The following is a 22,375-nucleotide window of genomic DNA, read 5'->3' on the forward strand; positions in this document are numbered from 1 at the left end:
GGTGCTCCAGTCATTGACCTTCAGGCTTTCTGCAGTTTCCATTTGGAGCATGTCTTTTTCTCTTCTTCTGGAAACTGAAGCAGAAGAAAGGGAAGGGGAAGGAAGAGAGGTGGTATGCACCTAGTCTGAAGCATAGACATCGGGGCATGACCCAGGTGTACATCTACATGCAGGAAATCAGTAGGGTTCACAGGTGCCCAGTGGGCTGAGCAGACAGATCTGCTTGGGCCTATCCCACCAGCTGCTAGAGGAGATGGTGAACAGCAGTAGATAGGTCACTTCTATTCATAATTTGATGTTGTTTTGCCTTTTCAGTTGACTTCCAAATAAGCAGTTAAATTCCAGTGTCACGTAAAACGTAAGAGATGGCTTTTTATTGACTGATTATACTCAGAGCATGCTGCCAGTGAATGGGCCAGCTCTGGTCGCTCCAGCGGAGCGGTTTGATAAGGTGCCACTCTGCCTGGGCTTTTGCACCTTAGCAGAGCTCCAGTGGGATTTCACTCTGGCACGCTACTGCTTTGGGGGCCAGTGGTAACTCTGCTCTCTTCCTTGCACAAGAAGAAAAGCCAGAGATTACATGGGTAAGGAAATGAAATTAGGGGAATCTCTTTGCATGGTTTTTCTGAGTCATCACTAGTGGCAAGTAGGTTCTAAGACAAAATTAGCATCTCAACCTGTTCAGCTGCTGATGTATCAATATGGCTGTAGAATCATTTTGTTAGAAACTCTATTTTTTCAGCATTCTGCAAATGACTCAAAACAATGGAAATGTAAATCAGGCTCTTCTTCTAAAGCAGCCGCTATCTTTTGGATTTTTTTGCACGTGTTTCACCTTTGTGTTTGCTTTTTATCTCAGTGAAAACTAGACCAGACTGTTCCATGATGCTATAAAGCAGCATGTCAGTCAGCAGCCTAAAAAGCAAATGGCTGTGACCCATCTCAGTGGACTGTGATTGAAAAAGGGCTTGTTCTCCCAAGCTCTTAATTTAGTACAGATGAATTATAGCATACTAAAGCTCTGCATATATTCAGAGTTTATAGGTTGGAAAAGATCACTGTGATCAGTCTGACCTAGTATAATAAAGACCGTAGGAACTCCCAAAATTAATTCTGCTTTGAGCGTGTCTGTCAGCAAAACAGCTGCTCCAGAAAATCCAATCAGCTACAACCCTTGTGTTGTTATTGCAGGGTAATTATTTTTACTGTCAAAAATTAGGTCTTTTTTCTTTTTTTTTTAATTTGTCTAGATTCAGTCATAGAGTTTTATTATAACTTTGGGTGCTAGATTGAAGCATCTGATTGGTGCTTTTAATTTTGGGTTCCCACCAAGGTCTAGGCTTATGATCACATCATCCTCTTAAATTTTTTTCTTGAGAAGTTCCTTGACCTCTGCACTCTGGGCTAAGTTTTAATTCTTTTAATCGCTTACGGTTTTCTCTGAACCCTCTCCAGTCTTCCAGCATCACTTTCTGAACTAGGAGTATAAAAATCAGATGCAGTTCAGCAGGAGTAGCTTTCAGAGCAGTGGCAAAACAGCCTCCTTCCTTCCAGTGGCCATTTTCTGTTTGTAGGTACCTCCATGGCTGTACAGTCTTTTTAGGTCTCGGTGATGCACAGGGAGTTTGTGTTTGCTTGTCCACTGCCAGAACCTGCTGATCATTCCCAGAATGGGGTATCTGTGATTTTGTTCCCAATTTTATTCAAGAGTGGAAGTGGAAATTAAGGAGACCTGTCAGGAAGCCAGCAGAAATCCGTGATAGTTAAACGTTTTCCTTTCTCTCTAAGGAAAAGTGCCGGTAAATCTGCTTGCAGTACTTCTGTGAGTGACTGTTGTACCCCAACCCACTCCCGAAACTGTTCTCAATGATATGTATCTTACTGTTTTACACCCAGACTATCTACTGATCCTTCTTTATCATTACTTTTCCACTTTTACAGTTTGTAAATTCACTGAGGGCTGTGTTTTCTTCCAATCATAGCCAGTTCTGAGTTTTGCCAAAGTGGGATCCCATTAAAAATGCTCAAGGTCAAGAGGGCATTATTCAGTGCTGTCCAGGTTCAGAAAATTTATCTGACCTTTGATGATAGTTGAAAATTCTGACACCCTTTTACTCCTCACTTTGGAAAGCTCTCTGCAAATTTACTGTTAGTGGTATATAAAAGTGTGTGGAGGCAGTTAGCTGTTTCAACTCCATAAAAAAAAACCTTTTTCTGATGCAGACTCTCTTCATGGTCAGAAAATGTGTCCCTCTTCATTTTGGTGCCCTTTGAAAATATAGAAATGTCTTTTTAGGGATGTTTGGGTGTCCAGTGAAATAGGCTAAAAAGCAGTTTGTCAAATGTGAAGGGAAGGTTATTCATTTGCCTGGTCTGCAAATGGAGTATCAGCTCAGAAGAAACCCCATTAAAATGCTACATGTGCCTGCATACTCAGCTTTTCTTTTTCTTTTTTTTTCTCCCCCCCCCCCCCCCCCCCTTTTTTTTTCTCTTTTCAAAAGCTTTTAAATATTTAAATTAGCAAAATCCCGGGGAATGCTTTCCTGGCTTTAGGGTAGAGGTGAGTAAATGTCAGCTTACTAAAGTAAGGAGAAAAATGAACTGCGGGTTTTGTAGCTTGCTGTCTGAAGTCAACAAGTTTTTGCTAGCAGGTGGGTGAACCTCAAGAGATTTGGCTCGGCTCAGGTGCTTACCAAAATCTAAAAAGAAATTCCTTCTGTGACCATCTTTCCTGGAGTTTTGATCTTTAGAGGGATGGCTCAATGTTCTTCCTACCCCAGTCACAGGACACAGTAGCAATGGTTGTCCCCTCTTTGGGAAGAGATTGCCAAGAGTCACAACCATCCTTCTTCCAGCCAGGAATCTGCTCTGCATCCTAGCAGAAGAGAGATCAATAGGAGAAAGGATCATTTAATAAACTGGATGTGGTGGGAGAAAGGTTAGAGGGTCAGAAAGAGATGGAGCCCCCTGTTTCAAAAAACTTAATTTGCAATAAGGAATATAAATTTAGCCAAGGTATTTTCCAAGTGTTGAAAAATTTCCTGATGTATATGGAAGAGAGAACTGTACCAACAGCACAGATTTAGCACACGAATTCTGCTAGCTGTGATTTTAACACAACTTGCAAAATTACTGTATTGGAAGATACCTGTGGCTTTTCTTAAATGGGCTTTTTGGGAACACCCTGCTGTGTTTCACTTATAAAACATAATGGAGGCCCTGACTTTAACAGAGTTTGTTAAACCTGTCACTGTTTGAAAACATTTATCTGTGAAGGTCTTTTAAGGAATGTGGGGGTAAGTTGAGGACAGAGTGGAGCAAAGCGACCTGTTCGCCTTTGCAGGTGGAGTGCTGCTAGGATACAGACAAATATCACTGGTGACTCATCCTGGTGGGTGCTGGCAGCCAGGCACAAGTCAGAGCAGTGCTGGGGTCCCAAAGGTGCTTGGCTTTTCACTGGAGCTGGGAGGGAAGGGTAGTCGAGACAGCAGATGCCCATCAGCAGCTGAGCAAAGTCACACTCCTGACCAGCTACAGAGCTGCATTTCTGCAAGAAGTAAGCCCCACTAAACCATAGCTAACATTTGAGGCTCCCATAATCACCTCGGGGAAATGTTGCTCCGATGCGTCAGGTACTGTCCAACAGTCATTTACTAAGTGAAGAGATACAAGGAGGTGCAATGTGCTCTGGATGTGCTGGATTAACGCTGATGTGCCCAATGACAGCGCATGCACAGACTGTGCCAATATTCGCTACCAGGCTATTTTGAATGGGGTGCCTCACTGCCAGAAGTCCCAAATGACTAGCCTAATTCCATATATTTGCATTCAAGCAAAATGTTTGGCTGGAAAACAAAAGACATGATTTAGAAGTCATGGACGTAACAGCCCTGCTGTGTTCGTTACTGCCAGCTGGGGAAAACCCCTGGGTCTCTCAAGACATGCTGATTTTTCCCTATCCTGTACTTTGTAAGACTGATACGCAACAAGAGATTCATACTTTTCCTTAAGACTGTCATGACTGATTGCCTGACATTTTTATTAATCAGGAATCTGTTTGGTTACACCAAAAAGTGGGTCTGAATAGTAACTGTGCTTTGTTATTTTCTCCCTCTACCACAAAATCTGAAAAGTCTTTGAGGCCACTTAGGTAATTTTACAGACTGAAATGATCAGCCTCCTTTTTTATCTTTTATATGAAAGAAGGTTTGATTTATTGGAGCATAAAAACCAGTTGAATCCAGAAAATTTCTCCTGCATACATTAAGTGGAAAATGTCCACCATTAAAAATAAAATGCTTACCCTGTCTGAATCTTTTGTACAATGTGTCATGTTTCATCATGGAGTAAATGTGCACGGTTGAGTTACGAACCTGTTAAAATAGGGTTTGTCAAGAAAATGCTAACAGAATTTTAACTGAGAGATTCTTAAAATCATCCAGAGATTTAATGCTGTCCTACTTGAATGCTTTTGCCAACTCGAAGGACATGTAAGATGCATCAGTGACATCTAGCGTACAACAAAAAAATTAGAGCTCCATTTATACTCGGTTTATGTCTTTGTGAACCATCATTGCAGGTCTTTAAGCTGTGAAAAGATTTTTGCTCAGAGGGATTTTTGCTCAAATACCAAGAAAATGTTTTGCGGATGAAATCAAGGAATTAGTTGTGAATATCAGCAGAGCATACTAATACAAAGGGAAATTATTCTTCAAAATACCTTGGGTTGCTTTCTGTGAGGGTGTGGGTCTGTGAGTGAGCAGCCACTGCTGCTCTTTGAAGTTAGTATCATGAAACCAGCACTGTTTCATCACTCAGGATGCATTATTCTGTATGTTATGTGATCCAGCTAACACGTTACACACACAGATCAGAGCACATTTTTCCTAAAGTTAAAAAAAAAAACAAAACAGGGACAAGCAATGCTATGTGGGTTCCTCAGTAAATTAATTTGAGAGGAAATCAATTGTAAGAAATTAACACCCCTTAAGAAATGGCCTTTTAGGAGCGTAATTTCTGTCTCGTGATCAGACTAAGGAAATAAAAGCTATTTCAGACTTTCTTCAGACATACAGAGTTTATATGCAGAAATCCTTTCAGAATATTTTTTAGCTGTTGTTTTGTTGGGGTTTTTTTGCTTTTTTTTTTTAATCTCAGCATTTTTCATTTGGCTTTCTCCAGGAGAAACACACTACAGGTAAGGGTCTGGGGTTCTGCTATAGCTAAGAGCCAGCAGGATCCTCCTCCATCCTAGTGGGTGCCTCCTACTTTGATCTTTATAGCTGGAGCCTCCTGCTTGGCAGCTCGTGGGACAGTCAACCCTCACTTCAAAAGTGATCCAAGAATTTTTATTTTCCTTTGGAAGTTAAAGCCTTGGCCAAGATATTTTTTGAAACTCCTAAAGCAAATTTCTTTAACAAACATACTGTTTGCATTCAAACAGTCATCCACTAGAAAATTTTCTGTCATACGGGAAGTGAAGTCATATGGTTAGGATTTACATTTGGCTACCGCCAATTATCAGATCAGATACTGAACTTCTTCCAAGGCATTTGATTTTTCAGAGACTGTTCCAGTCCTTTGCTCCGTAACTGTGTTGTTCCAAGTTCCTCTCATAGATGATGTACAAACAGAAGATGGACGTTATTGTAGGCTGCAAGCAATGACAGCAGCGTGTTGTTCCTGGTTAGCTAATACCCTAGTTTGGCCTAGGACCTGCCTCTGTCTTAACAGTGTGCCTTGTTAGGCCTACCTGAAGCCAGTGGTTTTTCCGATAGCTGTATAGATAGCCTATTGTTCCTGTAATTAGTAATGTTAGTCAAGATTGTTCTGGTATCTGGCAGCGTTTGGGAACCTATGAAGCTTAAATTACAGTTTGTTATAAGCATTTAGTGCTTTTTCTTTTAGAAGAGGTGTGAAACTCCAGAAGAAATGGCCTGCATCTTCTCTAAAAAAGAAGAGGAGGCAGTTTACAGTAATCTCCCGTCTGTCATCTTTTGTGACCTCCAATTTGACTTCAAGGAAGCGAGTGCAGATGATGTAGCATTTTCTAAAAATGCTACTGTTTTCCTTGTTACAATTCTGCGTTTCTCAGGAACATTGCTACAGATTCCACCCCAAAATTGCTGTAGTGGAGAGGATACTGTCAGGTAGCCTGAAGCCAGTGAATAAACTCCCTTAGCCAAACATTGAGAGGGCACATCCTTCAGCTGCTCTGATGTTCATTCCCACTAGAGATGAGCTCATCTGATCATTGTCCCTCTGGGTTTTCTTCTTGCCATCAAACAGTCATGCTTTAAGAGGAAAGTCTTACTCAAATAATTCAATACGTAGTACCAGCACTACAATCTAAGAAAATAGCAGAGACATGGAGGCTAACTAGACAGAACAGACGCAAGAATGAGGTTCAGAATTGGTGCAGCTGTGGGAAGGGGGTGGGGATTAATAAGAGCATAGTTTTTCCAAAGCCCTGTTCTTTTTAATATTGAAAGGGAAGTAAAAAAGGAACAAACTGTAGGCTATTCCTTCAGCCAAAGGATTTCCCTAAGAAGCTGAGGAAAGTCCTCTAAAAATTACCCGCTTTTAGAGCAGCATCAAGTTGATCTTTAAACCAGAGTGGTCTTTAGGAGTGTGTGCAGGAGGGTTAGTTAATCCTCTGCAACAGACCTCTGAAGGAAAAAGCACAAAGCAAGCCATTTCCCATGCTGCTCTCCATGGCATGGAGAACTTTTTGCCCCTAGAAATCAGGATAAGCTTCAGCTCATCTCTCCTTTTCAGTGTTTAAACTGTGTTCTGGTATTAAGTACTTTGGAGTTATCACTGACATAGGGATTACAGGGAATTCCTGGTATTCTCAAGCACAGAAAGAAGAGGTATGTGCTTTATCAGACTACAGTTATTAACCCAGCTATGCAGTAATTCAAACACAGTTAATGAACTTGTCTGTAATAGTTTTCTTTTGTGACATCGAAGGTTCCTGGATGGCAAACTGCTGGATATCAATAAAGAGTTTCAGCCATACCTGGGGCAGGGGGGACGCATCCTGGAGATCCGCACCCCAGACGTGGTAGCGAACGTCAAGAAGCAGGCACAAGCCGTAGGCTACACGGAAGGCGCGTTACTTGCTCTGGCCGTCATAATCATCCTTTGCTGTATGCCAGCTATTTTAATAGTTATGGTCAGCTACCGACAGTAAGTATTTCTCCTCCTTTTTGTGGTAGCAACGTTGCAGTAGGGATGCTACATTTCTTAGCAGAACTGCTTTGAAAATTATCCTTCATTGCAAGGAAATTATCATCCAGGGAAATATTTTTCATTTCCCTCTCACCACAAGAGTTGGTCAATGCTTGATGTGGGCTGGACATGAAAAGAGAAAATGCACAGGAAGTGCATCTTCCTATAGTTTCTAAAGTTGTGATGCAGTAAGTGTTTTAGAATACGTGCCCAAACACAAGATCAAAAGCCAGGTGTTTGAAATGCAAGTGTAGATTCAGAACTGAATTCCCTGCCAAAAAAAAAAAAAAAAAAAAAAAATTAAGAATGAGGTGCTGTTTCAGTAAATGAATCAAAAATCAAATTGTGTAGCTCAGGCAAAATAAGAGGACTCAACTTTTTTTGTTTAAATCCTAAAATACTCACAGTTATATTTTTTCTCTAGCTGTATTCCTCTTAATTGCAAATGTTTCATGAAGAATTGATTTTGTGCCATTTTAGTGCTATGTAAAGCAGCGTACACCAGAGAGAACATTCTTGATACTTCTACTCAACTCTCATAGACTCAAGAGGTTTAAATAATTGGACTAATAGACTAATTAAAGGATCAACATCGCTAACAAGTTCCTCTTAACTATGCCTTTTCAGGTCCACTCATATTTAAAATCCATGCATTTGGACTTAAAGGCTGTATATTTATTCTTTAATTTCTTCTCATGAAAGATTTCTAATTCCATGTGCATCCTCTGAGCATTCAAAGAATTACGAAATCAAAATATAAATAATTCTGTGTATCTTCCCCAGTAAATGGCTATATTCCACTTCTGTAGATATTGGTCTGTACCTCCAAATCTTTCTATCTTCACTTTAAAATTGGTGAACTAGCTGGAATTTAATATGCCCTTATCATAGAAAACCTCTGCTCCACAGGACCATGTAGGAAGGAGTTCCCAGAGCCCTGCTGGATTTTGTTGGTTTGTTTGTTTTTCTTTTTTTATTTGTTTTGTTTCTACGAAAAATGCTTTGGCACCCTCTCCCTTCATTGTGTTGAGGGCAATGAAGTGTCAGTGCCTGCGCAGACTCCTGCTGCCAGTGTTGCATCAGTCTGTGGGAGGAGAGGGCGTCGAAGAGCTGATACACATGTATTACAGTAAAGCAATTACAATCTGAATGCTGCAATAGATGTAATGTGGTACAATACACCAGGTAAGGTTTACACTGTGCATTTTTCCTTTCTGCACTGCAGTTAGGAGTTAGCAAAGCTCTATGTTAGTCATCATTTAAAAAGCGTATCCTACATGACAAAACAGCAGCCTGCCTGAGAGCACTTTCCATAGCGACACCAGAAAAGCAGCCAAGGATTGCCATTTCTTGATGGTTACTGCACGTTCATTGGATTATATTTACATCCCAGTTTTTCCAAACGATTTGGATCAAAGGAAAAAGTCCTTTTAAGGGAGTTTGAAAGAGCTTGGCAAACTTCTGCGCCATTGGGATGGCAGTGCATCTCAAAGCTGCTTTACTTCTCCCAAAATTGTATATAAAATTTGCTTCCAGTGAAACACTACTGAACCAGTTCAAGCTACAATTAGGTGGTTGTTTTTGTTATCTAAATTGCCCGTCTTTAAGAAATCTAATAGCATTATTTTTCCTTGACATCTGTTACATTATCAAAAGGCTATCAATCTCTTTTAAGTGCTTTAAGGAACCTGTCTAACTTCCTTTCGCCAAAAAAAATCACATTTTTGTTGTCTAGAAGTATGACTTGGAGTTGGATTTATAGCAGACCAATGTGAATAAATTATACTTTTATGAAAGATGTATCACTGAAGAGTGTCAAAGAAAATCAAAGGAATTTTACTGTTAATATCAACACCAAAAGCTATCCTGAGCCTTACAGTTTGCTGTTACATTACAGCCTTTTTTCTCCTTTTCAAAAGGAGTTTCAGTACTTTTCCTGATAACATTCTGGCAAAGTAGGTGCTCCAGTCAGCCACTGAGCATAGAGATTATAGCGGGATAAATGTAACTGTCATACTCACAGCCCATATAATGGAAATGTTAAGATTTTCTTACTGTTAACATTTTTTTATGTGCAGGAGTCCATTTTTCAGTGCTTTCCAGATCAGTGATCAGCTTACTAAATTTTGTAAAAGTAATAGTTACTGAAAAGAAAATTAATTTAATTTATAAAATTATCATTGTCAAAATGCAGCTCAGTGCCTACATTTATGACTTGTAAATAAGCCAGAAATTATCATTATTCTTTTCTATTAGTATCTTTGAAATACACTATCCAGTACAACCCTGTAAGGTAACTATAACTAACATATTATTCACTGATCACAGAAGACCGGTATCTTCTAAATAGCAACCAAAAATAAGACTCCTTCACTACTGAAGATGGTTTCTGTAGCATTCTTAAAACATGTTAAAATGAGAAAACAGTTATAAAAATGCATCCCTAGTAGTCCACCTGTTAAAGAAGAATCATGAGGTGTATTCATGTTTTCATGTCTTACTCTTTTCTGTGTGTGTGTGGCAGGGAGTTGTTTTCTGCAAGCCCAAAGTAGTTTTTCCCACTGTAATTCATGTTTATGCTGACTGCAGAATTGTTTCAAGAGTATCACAAATAGCAGCTCAACACTGTTCAGCTCGGGAAATTATGATTCTTTAAACATGTCATTAATTCTGTAATTTTATATGTGGAATAATTAAGTAGCATCTAGTTTAGTACTCCTGTTAGGTTCACTGTTTGGGACAATTGTTGCAAATGAATTCATTTAACCTTCCTTTTCATCTCTTTATCTTTTTTTGCATAACAAAACAGATTCAAAGAGTAAGTACTTATTTTCAGCTTTGTTTCTAACAGCTTGTATAGGAATACTGACAGCCTACCAGTCTTTATTTTTAAGAAGAAGGGGTACTTGGCGTTCAGTAAGAGTTCCTTCCTATACTCCAACTTGCTCATGAACACCTTGTATGGCGAGGTTAAAAGTTACTTATATGGCTACTCAGTGTATTTTATTATTGCATGCTAGCACATATTAAAAATCTAGTGGTTCAGGACATTTATTTTCACATGTGTGGTATTCCTCAAGCAAGCAATGTCAGGCTAGAGTGCACAGAGAGACTTCCCTAGGAAGGATCAGGTATTGACCGCCCTCAAAACCAAAGGGAGGTAGATCAGTCATGTCACCTCAGTGGCACTCCCCCAGTTACACACGGGAGGGACCACAGGTTTTGTTTTCTAGATAGAAATTTGCTTCATAGTGAATGTATCCATTTTAAAAAGTAATTTTTTCAGGAAAACGGTTCATTGAGACAGAAATTCCGCAGCTAATTCTAATGAGAAAGGAGTTGTAAGTGATAACCCAGACTTTGCCAGAGACTTTTTTGGCGTTTAAAATTACAGTTTCTTGGCACTTGAATGAAGCACTTGACCAAAGAGCTTACTCTCTCCACTGTTAGTCTTGGGCAGGCAGAACAGCTAAACCTCCTAATGAGAGCAGTGTCAGAGCTAGCATGTACGTTATTTCCTGGGAAATGCCTGCTGTGTCAGTAACGTACTGCTGGGCAGGAGGTTTCTGTCCAGGCAGAGCTCTGGGATTCCACCGAGAGAGAACAAATAACAGAGAGCTGAAAAAGCCAGGAGAAGATTATCACGTTATTACTTTCCTTTGAAGAAGACAAAGTACAGGGATGTTTTGAAAACTGCAGGAAAAAAAACATAAAAAACTTTACATCTCGGCTTATGTTAGGGTATAAAGTGTTTCTAATGAGTATTTCTCCTTCCCTGCCTGGCTTACCAAAGGCGACAGGCTGAATGCGCAAAGACCGCGAGAATCCAGATGGCTTTACCAGCAGGCAAACCAGCAAGCACCGCTGCCAATAACCTCTACGAAGAGCTTGGCGACAGCACCATGTAAGTACTCCTTGTGATACGTCAAGGGAATTGTTAGTGACCAAAGCCATGATTCGCGTTCCAGGGATATCACTTCATGCAGTTGATGTCAAAAAAAACTTTCTTCATGAAGGTGTCTTTCCCCAGGTGCTTGGGGTTCTCAAATGTCCAGAAAATAAATAGGATGACTCTGTAAGGAGAGAAAAAACAGTTTAACCTGCTAATGGGGATTTCTTGTAGTGCATGGGGGAGTATTTAACAGGTTTTAAGTTGGCAAAAAGCAGGATATAACCAGATGGTTTTTTGTAGAGCAAGAGCCTGCAGCAGGCCATTGCTACCAGGGTAAGTCAGGACTGGGGTCCTTTAGTGCCTTTGCAAATCCAGGCCAGCATGCCACGTTTTTCAAAGCTGTTGACTAAACATATCCAATGAAATTGCTCCCCCAAAGTCCCCATTTGCTACAGTAAGAAATATTCTGTTAGGTAAAGTGGGGGTTTTTTTCTTCTAAATTTGAAACTGTTTGAATATTGAAATTAAAGGAACTAACAAAATAGAGAAACCACTGGCAGTTCAATGAATATATCTTTTACCTATTATATGCTCCTAAAATCATAATATTGCAAAGAAGCCTACCTTTTCATGCTTCTGTTAATCTGAAGTTTATGGACTCCAAAAACAATTTAACTCTCAGTATGAAAATATTACAGCGGAGGATAGCCAATTAGTATTTGTATCATACTGGGCGGGGGGTGTTGATAGGCTTGCCACACTTACTCATCTATGTTTATATTTTAAAACCAAGTAACACGGAAGAGCGCGTAGCATTAATAATAAATTTGGAGGCAGGTAGGGAGAGAGCTGCTGGTGGTGTTGAGGATTGCCCAACTTCTGCTCTATTTTCAATCATTGTTTTGCTCAGAAAGTTGAAATTTTCCAGATGCTGTGATTGAGTTTATAAAATGTTAAGGAGGCATGATAGAGCGTATCACTGCTGCCTTAACTCTTGGCCATCTGAGTGCAGTCTCTGCGTTGGAAACAATTCCAGAGCTGGAGCTTTTCTGTGTAACTAGAGGAGCTATACTTGAAGGCAAAATAGCTTCTCCTAACTAACTGCTAAATTTCCTCCCATGCATTTTGCCTTTGTGAAGTGTTACTGCTTGGGCAGGAAGAGAGGAAAAATGTACGTTCAACAGTAGCGTATAGTTACATCTTTAAATGTGAGCACTTATGCTTGTGAACCACACGAGATCACATCTGTACCCTTACACATACAGTGAGGTACCCTGCTTGATAAAATGCCTGTTTCTTTTCCATTTAACTAAATTTATGCTGAAATTAATGATTCACTTCTAGTACTGGCAGTGATATAAAGCTGATTATCTCTGGGAATTGGATATCCCAATGGATGAATTGGTGTTTTCTACTGGTGAATAACTTATGCTAAACCCAGAACAAGCCTCGTTGTACTGGGTTTTTACCTGCAAAGATTATTTTTTTTTATGTTTTTGTACTGCAACATATAGGTGCAAATTTGCAGTATTGACTTTGAGGCTTAGATTTATGTTCATTTTGACTAAAAATAGTTTTCATTGCACCAAAAAAGATGCCATATTTGGAGTATTTTCTCTCAGATGTCTTTGCCTACAGCTAAGATACACTTATATCCATCATGCTAAAGAACTGATTAAACATATATCAGTAGAAATCCTTACAAGAGAAATGAAAATCCTTAGGATTTTAAAGAAAAATAACATACTTCAATAAAAATAATTACAAATTATCTTTTTTTTTTCCTGTCAAATACTTGATTTCAAGGCACTAGTACACCTTAGGAAATTATTATTTGGGAAATACCTTTTATTAACATTTTTCATGATTTTAGTACAATATTTCCTGTCTTTATTTGTCCTAAGACAGTCATCTTTCATTTGCGGTGCTGCCTTGTGTCTTGTTTTCTTAATTTGGTGTTTCTAGCAAATGAAATGGAACTAAGCTCTTTAGTTTTAAATCTGCCTTGTCTCATAATTTTCATTTTTCTCTGTCTTTGGATACATAGGCATCAGTAAGTAAGCTCATTTCATTGTCTTAATATTTGTAGCTAGTAGAAACGCTAGTTAATTTTCCTTTCGGTAATTCCCATTAAACCTTGCAATCTGAAACTCATATTTTATTTGTCCATTGATCAAGTACAGGAAAGACATTTACTGTGAAGTTTCAATACTTCTATGCTTCTTTATCCTTTTCTTGGAAGCAGAGATCAAGTATGATTGCTGAACTTGAATGGTATTATTTCTAAAGCCAAATAGTCCTAGTACCTTGAAAAAAGAAACAAAACCAATACTGAGTACATGCACAGAGGTTTGCTTTCAGTTCATGGACTTAAGATCTCACAATTGGATGCAAGCAAAATCTTGTCTGCTGTTCACGATTCCTTGTGAGGCAGGTACCCTTCTTTCAGTTTACAGAAATGTGCTTCAAACTGGTGAGCAGATGTTTCTCATTGATTAAAATACCTATAGATAAACAGAAAAAGATTGCAGGATAACCTCATCCTTGAGAGGCATCATGTGAAGCGAGGAAGGAACTTGAGAAGCTTTTGAAATAATCTGTTCCAGTAGCTTAAAGGTTTTGTCATCTTGCATGAGCCTGCTACTGGAGGGTTTCCTTCAAGTTCGGCATCATTTCTTTCTCTCACCTCTAAATAGATTGAGAGTGCTCGGCCAACCTCAAAGTGCGCTGCTTTAGAATAAAGGATTAGTTTATTATTAGCATGAAGTCCATTATTTTTCATACAGTTATATTCTGCCCAAAGGCAAGTCTTAGGCATACTGGTTTTTGGAGAACTGCAGTGCTTGGGGAGAGTTTATTCACTGGTATAATCTTTCGTAGCTTTGCTGGGTGTTATTCACAAATGGGAGAGTGATCCCCATACTCTGTGAATTCTGGTGCAGTGATTCTTCTCATCAGTCCTCTCAGTTCCCTGTGACCATTAGGAAGCTGTAGTTGTTCTGCGTGGGTGATCTCCCAGTCAAAACAAGAAACAAAAGTTAAGAAGCAAATGTGTTTCATTAATAAATACAGGCCTTCGGGGCACTTTTACTTATTAAATAACTTAGAGGAGATTTAATATCTCTTCATTAACTCCTATCCGGTATCTAGTTATTTAAATTTCTCTTCCAGTTTTGCTAGGGAATATTTAACCACTAGAGGTTAAATTTCCATTCATTTAAATTTGGTAATATTTTCTGAGATATGAAAAAACAACACCAAAAAAAGATGGAATCCATCTGTCCAAGAGGTGTAAAACTTCCATCTTCCAACATTCACATAATCATGGAAAATATAGGGTTTTTCCCCTACTCCTTTGTTAATAAAGCCTAAACCTTTTTTATCTAAATTCTAAAGAACATGACTCAAATTTTGGTAAAGTCAAGACTTAGAATTTTTAACTCAGAAGGTTTTGTGAAAATATTGGACAGCTCTAAGTTGCTAAAAATAGTTTTATATGGTACTTTGATTTGTGTGTGTGTGTGTAGAAGTCATTGTTACGTATGCTATACTTTAGCTGCAGTTGCTTAACTGCAGAAAATAGAATGGTTTTAAGTATGGCATTCGAAATGTGGAGTACCAACATTAGGCAGAGATAGTGAAGTTATAAGTGAATTGTACAAAAGTGGAATTCAGTCTTTATACCCCATTTCTGCCATAATGTTTCCTTATGCCATCATGTTCTCACCGTAGCCTGTCTTACAGATGTATTTACTATTTCAGAGAGCTTTTTAGAGTAGGTGTCCTTTTTAAGACTTTTGTTTTTGTTTTGGGGTGGTTTGGTTTTTTTGCATCCCCATGCTAGACAGCACGTCTGTTCAGTGACAATAAATTTGTATACGGCAGCAATGGAAATGCGTTTTGATTCAATCTCATTGCTGACAAGGGTAATCTTCTCTTTGAAAGGATAAGGGTGGTTTTTTTTTAGCTCTATCTGACATTGGCCAATATCTTAAATTTGTCACAGGTTTGGGGGAAATAAATTTATTTTCAGCCTCAGGTGAGCATTATTTAAAATAGGGCTCTAAGGGCACACTTTTCTAGCAGGCAGATATTGATTTTAAAATACTGTTTATCTTAAGTTCTGCTCAGAATTTTGTGGTATTAAAAATCTTTGAGGAAGGTAGGTTAATGAGGCACTCAGAGGTGCTAGATGAATTCCAGAAAATGGTGAGACCTCCTACTTTTGGTGTAGAAATTCAATGTAATCCAGCTGCAGGGGTTTTTCATTTGGTCTAATGTGGCGCAGAGATGAAACTCATACACGTACTGATGCTTCTGCATCAATATGTATATCGTAAATGCAAGAAACAATGCCCAGCTTGGTAATTCTTTAAGAATCAGTGTCTGGAGAATGGTCTGAGTCTGACATGCATCTCTGCTGACTGGCTTCAGCTCCTGTTGGCCACCTCACAGAGACCCTGCAAATCTACGCTTCAGGTGTGCCCAGGTGCACCTCTGACTCCTCCTTGGGCCACTGTTTCAGGCTCGCCATCGGCTTGAAGCACAGTTCTAATTTTGTGTGACCTGTGGCCAGTCCTTAAAAGGCAATGCAGGCACACTGAAAGACTGCCTAATCCTACATGTGTTTCATAGAATAGTGGAGTTTTGATGCATGATTATTACAGAATAGGTTTAACGTAAAAATCCCTGTGAATATTCTGCATTGGCTGTGTGCAGTATGGTACAGTGCCACTGCCGTTTGAATGATGGAGGCACAATTATATATGCATACATACAGTACACATGCCATGAGTGCATGTTATGTCACAGAGAAATTGTATTGCAAAACTACGTAGCATTGACATTTCGTGTCACTGGGGAGGTAGGGTACGGTATTGACTGAGACTTTTGAAATCCAGGGGTTTTTTTAAGAAGAGGTTAACTTATTTTTGAACTCGCTGAGTAGCTGAAAACTTGTTTTAAGTTTTCATCCTCCTCAAGTCCTTCTCCCTTAAAGAAGACGTAAAAGTAAATGTCTTGCCCAGTAGTCTAGTAAATGTGATCTTTCTGTTGGATAGTAGTAGTTTGCTAGAAGTAACTTAATGGCTCTGATTCATATCATACGTTCTTTTTTTCTCTCTCATAAGTATCTGTGCCCATGCATGTTTCCTCACATGTGATTATCTTCTTTTCTTTCAAGTCTTTTTCTTCTCTACCATTTCCAACAAAGCAGGGGAAAAAAGTCAGTCTTAGAAGAAGGAGACCGTCAGAGAGTTATAAGCAGCTTTGCTTCCCGTGCTATTGAGGCTCACAAGCAATCTAATATCAATGGATCATTGAACAATAATCTCCCCAAATCTTCAAGTAACATTACTTTTTTATCTGATGAGAACCCATTAACTACTCAAAACCCATTATATGTGGAAGGTGTCACTCAAAGTCCCGCTGCTGCTGGGTTTCTACGGAAAAGAAACGATACTCTAGATACTCTTTCTCCTTCAAGACTAGTCTTGAGAGATGCCTCTTTGGGAGGCAGTCACCGTGCGTGGACAGTACCAGCTCACGTTACTAAGAGACACACGCCTGGTTCTCCGAGTAGGCCAGTTATCATCGACCCCATTCAGTGGCAACAGGAGAGACTCAAAGCAGAGAATGAAGGAACTGAAAATCAGCATAGCGGTGTTGATAGTAGCAGTCCACTATTTCAAAAAATAAGTGGCCCCAAGTTAACTGTAAAAGAGAAGGCAAGACAGTTTGAGCAGCAGGCTTTGCAGGAAATGAAACAAGTGAAATCTCCTGATGTGAAATCCATCCGATCGCCAACACACAGCGTCTGTTTCCAAGAAGGAGAGAACGTGCTAGAGCAGTCTCCTAAAAGTGTGGTTGCTTCTCCTTGCCTTCACTCTTCTCCTCTGTCCTCTCCAACACCTTGTGCTGAAGTAGTTGAACCGGAGGCCTCTGCGGTCCCCTCTGTAATCATCACTCACCACGACTACCCTGAAGAACTTTCTCCTCCACCAACTCGCAAACCAACTCCTCCATCCTTTAGGATAAAGAAATCAGTTTGCCAAAGTTTTCTAGCTCCTCAGACCAAAGAAGTTACAGAAAGCATTCCAGATCCGCCTAGAATTCCCCCACCCCCACCTCCACTGCTGCCACCTCCACTGCCACAACCACCTCCATCCCCTCCTCTGTTACCACCACATCCTCCGCCTCTGCCCACAGTTTCTTCTTCTTCTTCATCTCCTCTTAGCACCCAGCACCTCTCCCCTGCCAAGCATTCAAAATCCCCTGCCAAACAGCCAGCTGTACCACCACCGGCCACAGTGCCAGAGCCTCCTCCCCGTAGGGAGCTGAAAGGTATTCTTAAAAACATTCAGAATTTAGCGGCGATCGAAAAGTCTGTGGCCAACATGTACAGCCAAATAGACAAAAACCACATTCTGCCCAAGCACGTTTCTAAGCTCAAACCGGTTGCAACACCAGAGCTGCCAACTCCAGAAGCTGTGGCTGAGCACAACCAGCAGAATGGCAACTTGAGCTGTGTTGTGGAGGAGCTTGAGAAACGCTTTCCGTCTCAGTCGACAGCACTGTAATATTTATGGTTGGATGTTTTCTGCATGTAACATTTTGAGTGAGATGACTCTAATGCAGCACATGGTATCTGCCTCAGACTCTGTAGAAATTCAGACTTTTTCCCTTTCTCTGCTGTATATCACTACTTATTCAGTCCTAATCCCAAATTGAGAGACATTATCTTTCCTGTTCCCTCAGAAATTTGTAATGTATAATAATTCTACAAGTTGTTGTCTCAGAGCTACATCTCACTGTTCTATGATGCTGGTGGTTAGTCTGTTTACCAAAAATTCTTGGGGAAAACTGTCCATTTGTACCCAGCGATCGGTCACAGACAGCAGAGGGCGTGATACTGCTTAATGTTAAGCAGCCTTCACTGTAGGTAATATCAGTAAGCAGAGTGATTTTTCTGCAGCTGTAATTGGAATCTCTTGCTTTGCCTATGAAATGTACCACCTGGGAGGAATCTTACTGTTAAATATTGGATGTCAAAGAAAGAAAGTACTGGTAGTAAGCAGGCTCAGCAATAGTGAGCCAGAGTTATTGCAGTAATGTGTCTTCGTATTCCGTGGGAGATGATGCAGCGCTCTGCTACGCTGGCATGCTTTCTTTCGGCTCACATTTGCATCTCAAGCCAGAAGAAGGGGTTTGTCTTGATTTGTCAGTAAACCTGGCTGTCTTCCCTCCTGTTACCTGTGTTCTGCCTTCCATTGCATTTTTTTATATTGTAACTGCATGTTGAAAGTTTTTATTTTGTAAATATCTTTAATGTACAAAGCATTTGTTTGGTTTTTATTTTGCATGTGCATGTTGTTGGCGTCTCTCTAACTTTCCTGCTAGTCTGCCATGAGCTTTACAGCTGAAATATCTCGTATCTTAAATTGTAATAAAGTCACTCTGATCAGTGTCACCAAGTGAAGCTTTTTCAAGTACATGTAAAAATCCATGTAACGTGGATAACACGGATTTACTTACTGGCTTTTTTGCTCACAGACATCTAAATCAGACATTAAATTTGTCAATTACAGTAAATTAGCTTGTCCTTTGAAAAAAATGGTAAGTAAAAGCAGTTTGGGCATTTAAATGTATGTTAGTTTGGTTCAACTTGCAAGTTTCCTTTTAGTCTTTTGCCAAAATTCAAAATAATTGTGTTTAATATGATGATTTTTAAAAACATATTGGGAAAGGCAGATGTTACATCATGAAGAAAAACTAAAAGCCCAGTTCAGTATCAAATGTTGTAATTCTGAGCAAAAAGGTAATTCATTATTTATCAGACTGTCTGGAGATACTCAGCATTTCCATGGTGCTTGGCTTTTTCTCTTTTCCTTTTGTTTTTTTTTTTTTTAAATCTGCAGTTAGGACATGTATGGATGCTTCAGGCAGAAACTGCTGGAGGTAGTTTCTCTTTCTTTGTCCCAGAGTCAAACTCCATAAACTCCATCACACAAGTTTCACTGATGCATTAGAATTTTTCTTTGCTTAAAAGTCTTGTTGGGCTAGAATGTAGTTCCTAGACACGTATAGTAGCTAAATGTGTGAGGGGAATGATTATTGATCGTAGCATTTTTGCTGTAACAGAATCTGTATAATTTACGAGATGCACACATGTAGAATACCTGCCAATGATGCTAAATTCTCCAAGAGTGGCACGACTGCAGCACCAGCAGCAAATAGTCAAGTTCAGCAGCTATTAGGTAGAGAAACTTTTAAGAGCCAGCATCGGAAGATGGCTTGCATGTTTACTTGTTTCTCTGTGTCTGCCATGATCCTGGCATGGAGACAGTGGGACAGTGGAAAGTGTGCAGAGATGAGCATGAGAAGTTATTGTGCTAAGCATGTTCAGAGTGGATCGACCCTAAGACAGAGATGTGAATTTAAGTACCCAAATGCCACTTTAGAGCTGGTAGACCCATAACAGGTGCCTCTGTGAAGTTCATTACATCACTAGTGAAATCTCAGACAAATATGACCTAATTTTGCAGCGTCTAGTGTCACGCGGTAAAGCTGCAGCTGCTTAGTAATTCACAGCATAAACTCCAAAGGTTTTATTTGGCTACAATTATTTGTGGCATTCCTTAAGCAGAAAGAGTGGACATCACACAGGAGCTTCTTTTTAAATATTCAGTTTCAGCAGTCTCAGAAGAGTCTGTGGGGGTCACGGTAATCAGCTCTTCACTAATGAGGAACACCTACTTTCTCATTCTGGAAACCTTTAGTAAGTTGGAAAGTTTACAAAACCTAGGTTCATTTTGTCTGGAATTAATGCAACCTTTGTTCTCCTGCTGGTTTTTTGAATAGCCTTTGTTAAAATAATCATTCTATTAGACCGGGAAAGAAACTGTACCAATAGCATGTACTTTTAACCTAACCCAGGGAAATTCTGTCCCACTGAGATGTCTGGATGCTACTGCAGTTCTGCAGCACTACAAAGTATTGTAAACAGTATAGTAGTTGGTAAGAAGTTGAGCATATATAAGCTTACTGTCCCCTCTTCAGGTTGTCTGATTTGGTTAATTAGGGTCAGATGTGACCCTGGATATAGCTCTTGTGCTTTCGTCGTCAGCTTGACTGGGCTGAGTTCTGAGCAGGAGAAGAGATTGCATCAGTGGAAAGCGCTTCTTTGCAAACCTGTTTACAAAGCTGAAATCCAGCAGTAGCCCATCATCACTTATCTCCCTTCCAGATTCTTTCTGCTCAGTTCCAGCTATGAACTGCAGGAAACCTCCATTTTAAGAGTCAGGGCAAATTGATGAGCAGTTGCCTGCTTTGAGCAGTATCTGTAGTATTTGGAGTTTATGATGGTCTTGCTTTTAATATGAAACGGATAGAAAGTATGGAAGAGCAAATGCCTGCTGGGATGCCAGTAATTGGGAAAATTGTTGCTTTAGGCAAATCACAGTCCCTTTATCCTATGTTAGCAATATAGATCTGTGAAAGGTTGGCACATTTTGTACACGTAAATTCATTCTTGTTTTCTTTTTCATGTTAAGTACCAGCAGTGTATACTAGCTGTCATATTATCCTACATCATCATAGGCACTATGTCCTTGCTTCCCATTTTGCATTGAAGATTTCTCTCTGACTAACTGCAGTGAAGTCTGGCTGATAGTGTTTATCCAGAAGCAGTTCCTCCCTCGGTGGAGAGCTTTAATTCCTTCCTGGAAACAACTGTGATGTTGTTTTGACCTTTGCCTTTTTGTAAGAATAGATCCTTGTGCTGTATTGAGTGAATGGGGACTTTTTGCCTGTTGCGGGCTTTTTTGTCATCTAATCATGGCCACACAAAACTATAACAGAAGTATAAGCATCTCTCAAAACACAGCATGGTGCTATTTTTAAGAAAGTTAAATTCCAAATTTAATTAGAATTACTTATATTATGCTTTTAATCTGCAATATAGCGAGTACTCGAGAGCAATTAAGAGTAATAGGCTTACTTATCCTCTATGCAACGCAAGACCTTTATCTGAAGATTGTTGTAGGTGATATGGAAACTAAATACAGTGTTCCTCAAGTGGGCTTTGAAAAGTCGCAGACGATCTTTTAATGATAAATCTTCATTTCAGTTGTTCATTAGTTTTATATTACATGGGCAACAGCATTAATTTAATGCTGATAATCAATTCCATGTGCTGAATATTAATAGAACGCTTTCTAGATGGTGATATTAAAGAATTAAAAGGACTTCTACTCTGTTCTTTATTATTTACTGAAGTGTAATTAAAGACTTTCCCTAGACTGCTGTCTGTGTACTAGGTTAAGCTCAACATAATTTTGAGCATTTACCCTCTCCTTCTTTAAAAAAAAAAGTAATAAAATCCAGGGTTATCCTTAATAATAATGCTAAGACCTAAATTGCTGTTCCCTGGTTTTGTCTAAACCATTTTAATTTTCTGGCACAAAATACGAAAATGGAAAACTTGATAGACATAAGTGCATTTGTCATGCATATGAATGGCTCCAAGAAAACGAATTAAATCAACAACAAAAAATTTCCAATAAGATCAAAAGCACAAAGCCTGTGGCAAAATAATCATAGATAGCAAAAATAATTTAACTCCCCCCTGCTGAGCAAATGTTAGGAAATGTGTAATTTTAATAATAATGTTGTTACAAGAAATTAGTAATAGAAGCTCCAGGCCAATTTCTAGCAAGTCCCAAGTGGATACAGGAAGTCCAGAAGTAGAAGAGAAACTGTTTCACTGCTTAAGCAGTTGCATGAAATAACAGAGTCTCTTTGTAGATGGTCTCTGAGACAACAGAGAAGGTGGCTGGGCAGGACCTCTCTTATGGGAGCGCAAGGAAAGCCAAACACGGCATTCACCCCCTTTCCCTTTGCTGAGCTCCACTGGGTGCGCTGGCTCTCTGGCTTGTGGGGATTGGGGATTTCTCCTCATTCATTTGCAATCTAAAGCAAGAAAAGATCCCAAAGATTCACTGGCGTTTCTCATGCAATGATTTGTAAGTCCAGAGCAAATCTAAAGAAAAACATATTTTGTATTGTAGATATGTACTTCTTTTCTTGCTACTAATATTTCTAATTACATTATCTTTTCACCTCTGTCCAGAAAGAATGGCAATTTACGTAGTCTCACAAAAGTATACTAATACGTTTTTTTCTTTTTCTGACTTCTAGGCGAGGATATGCACAGCAAGAGGTAAGGCTGTTCCCCAATTACATTTAAAATAT

General features: G+C 39.4%; 1 protein-coding gene across 11 annotated transcripts in view; it reads left to right on the forward strand.

The window, feature by feature from the left end:
• The window catches only part of PCDH15 (protocadherin related 15), an 858,619-nt gene that overhangs the window by 825,303 nt on the left and 10,941 nt on the right, over positions 1-22,375 (forward strand). For all 11 annotated transcript variants that reach the window (XM_049810552.1, XM_049810540.1, XM_049810547.1 and 8 more), the window contains 3 exons: positions 6,973-7,191; positions 11,027-11,137; positions 22,322-22,343. In XM_049810552.1, the coding sequence (XP_049666509.1) occupies positions 6,973-7,191; positions 11,027-11,137; positions 22,322-22,343 (352 nt within the window). The remainder of the gene's footprint in view (positions 1-6,972; positions 7,192-11,026; positions 11,138-22,321; positions 22,344-22,375) is intronic.

This window comes from Accipiter gentilis, chromosome 9, assembly GCF_929443795.1.
Source record: "Accipiter gentilis chromosome 9, bAccGen1.1, whole genome shotgun sequence".
NCBI lineage: Eukaryota > Metazoa > Chordata > Aves > Accipitriformes > Accipitridae > Astur > Astur gentilis.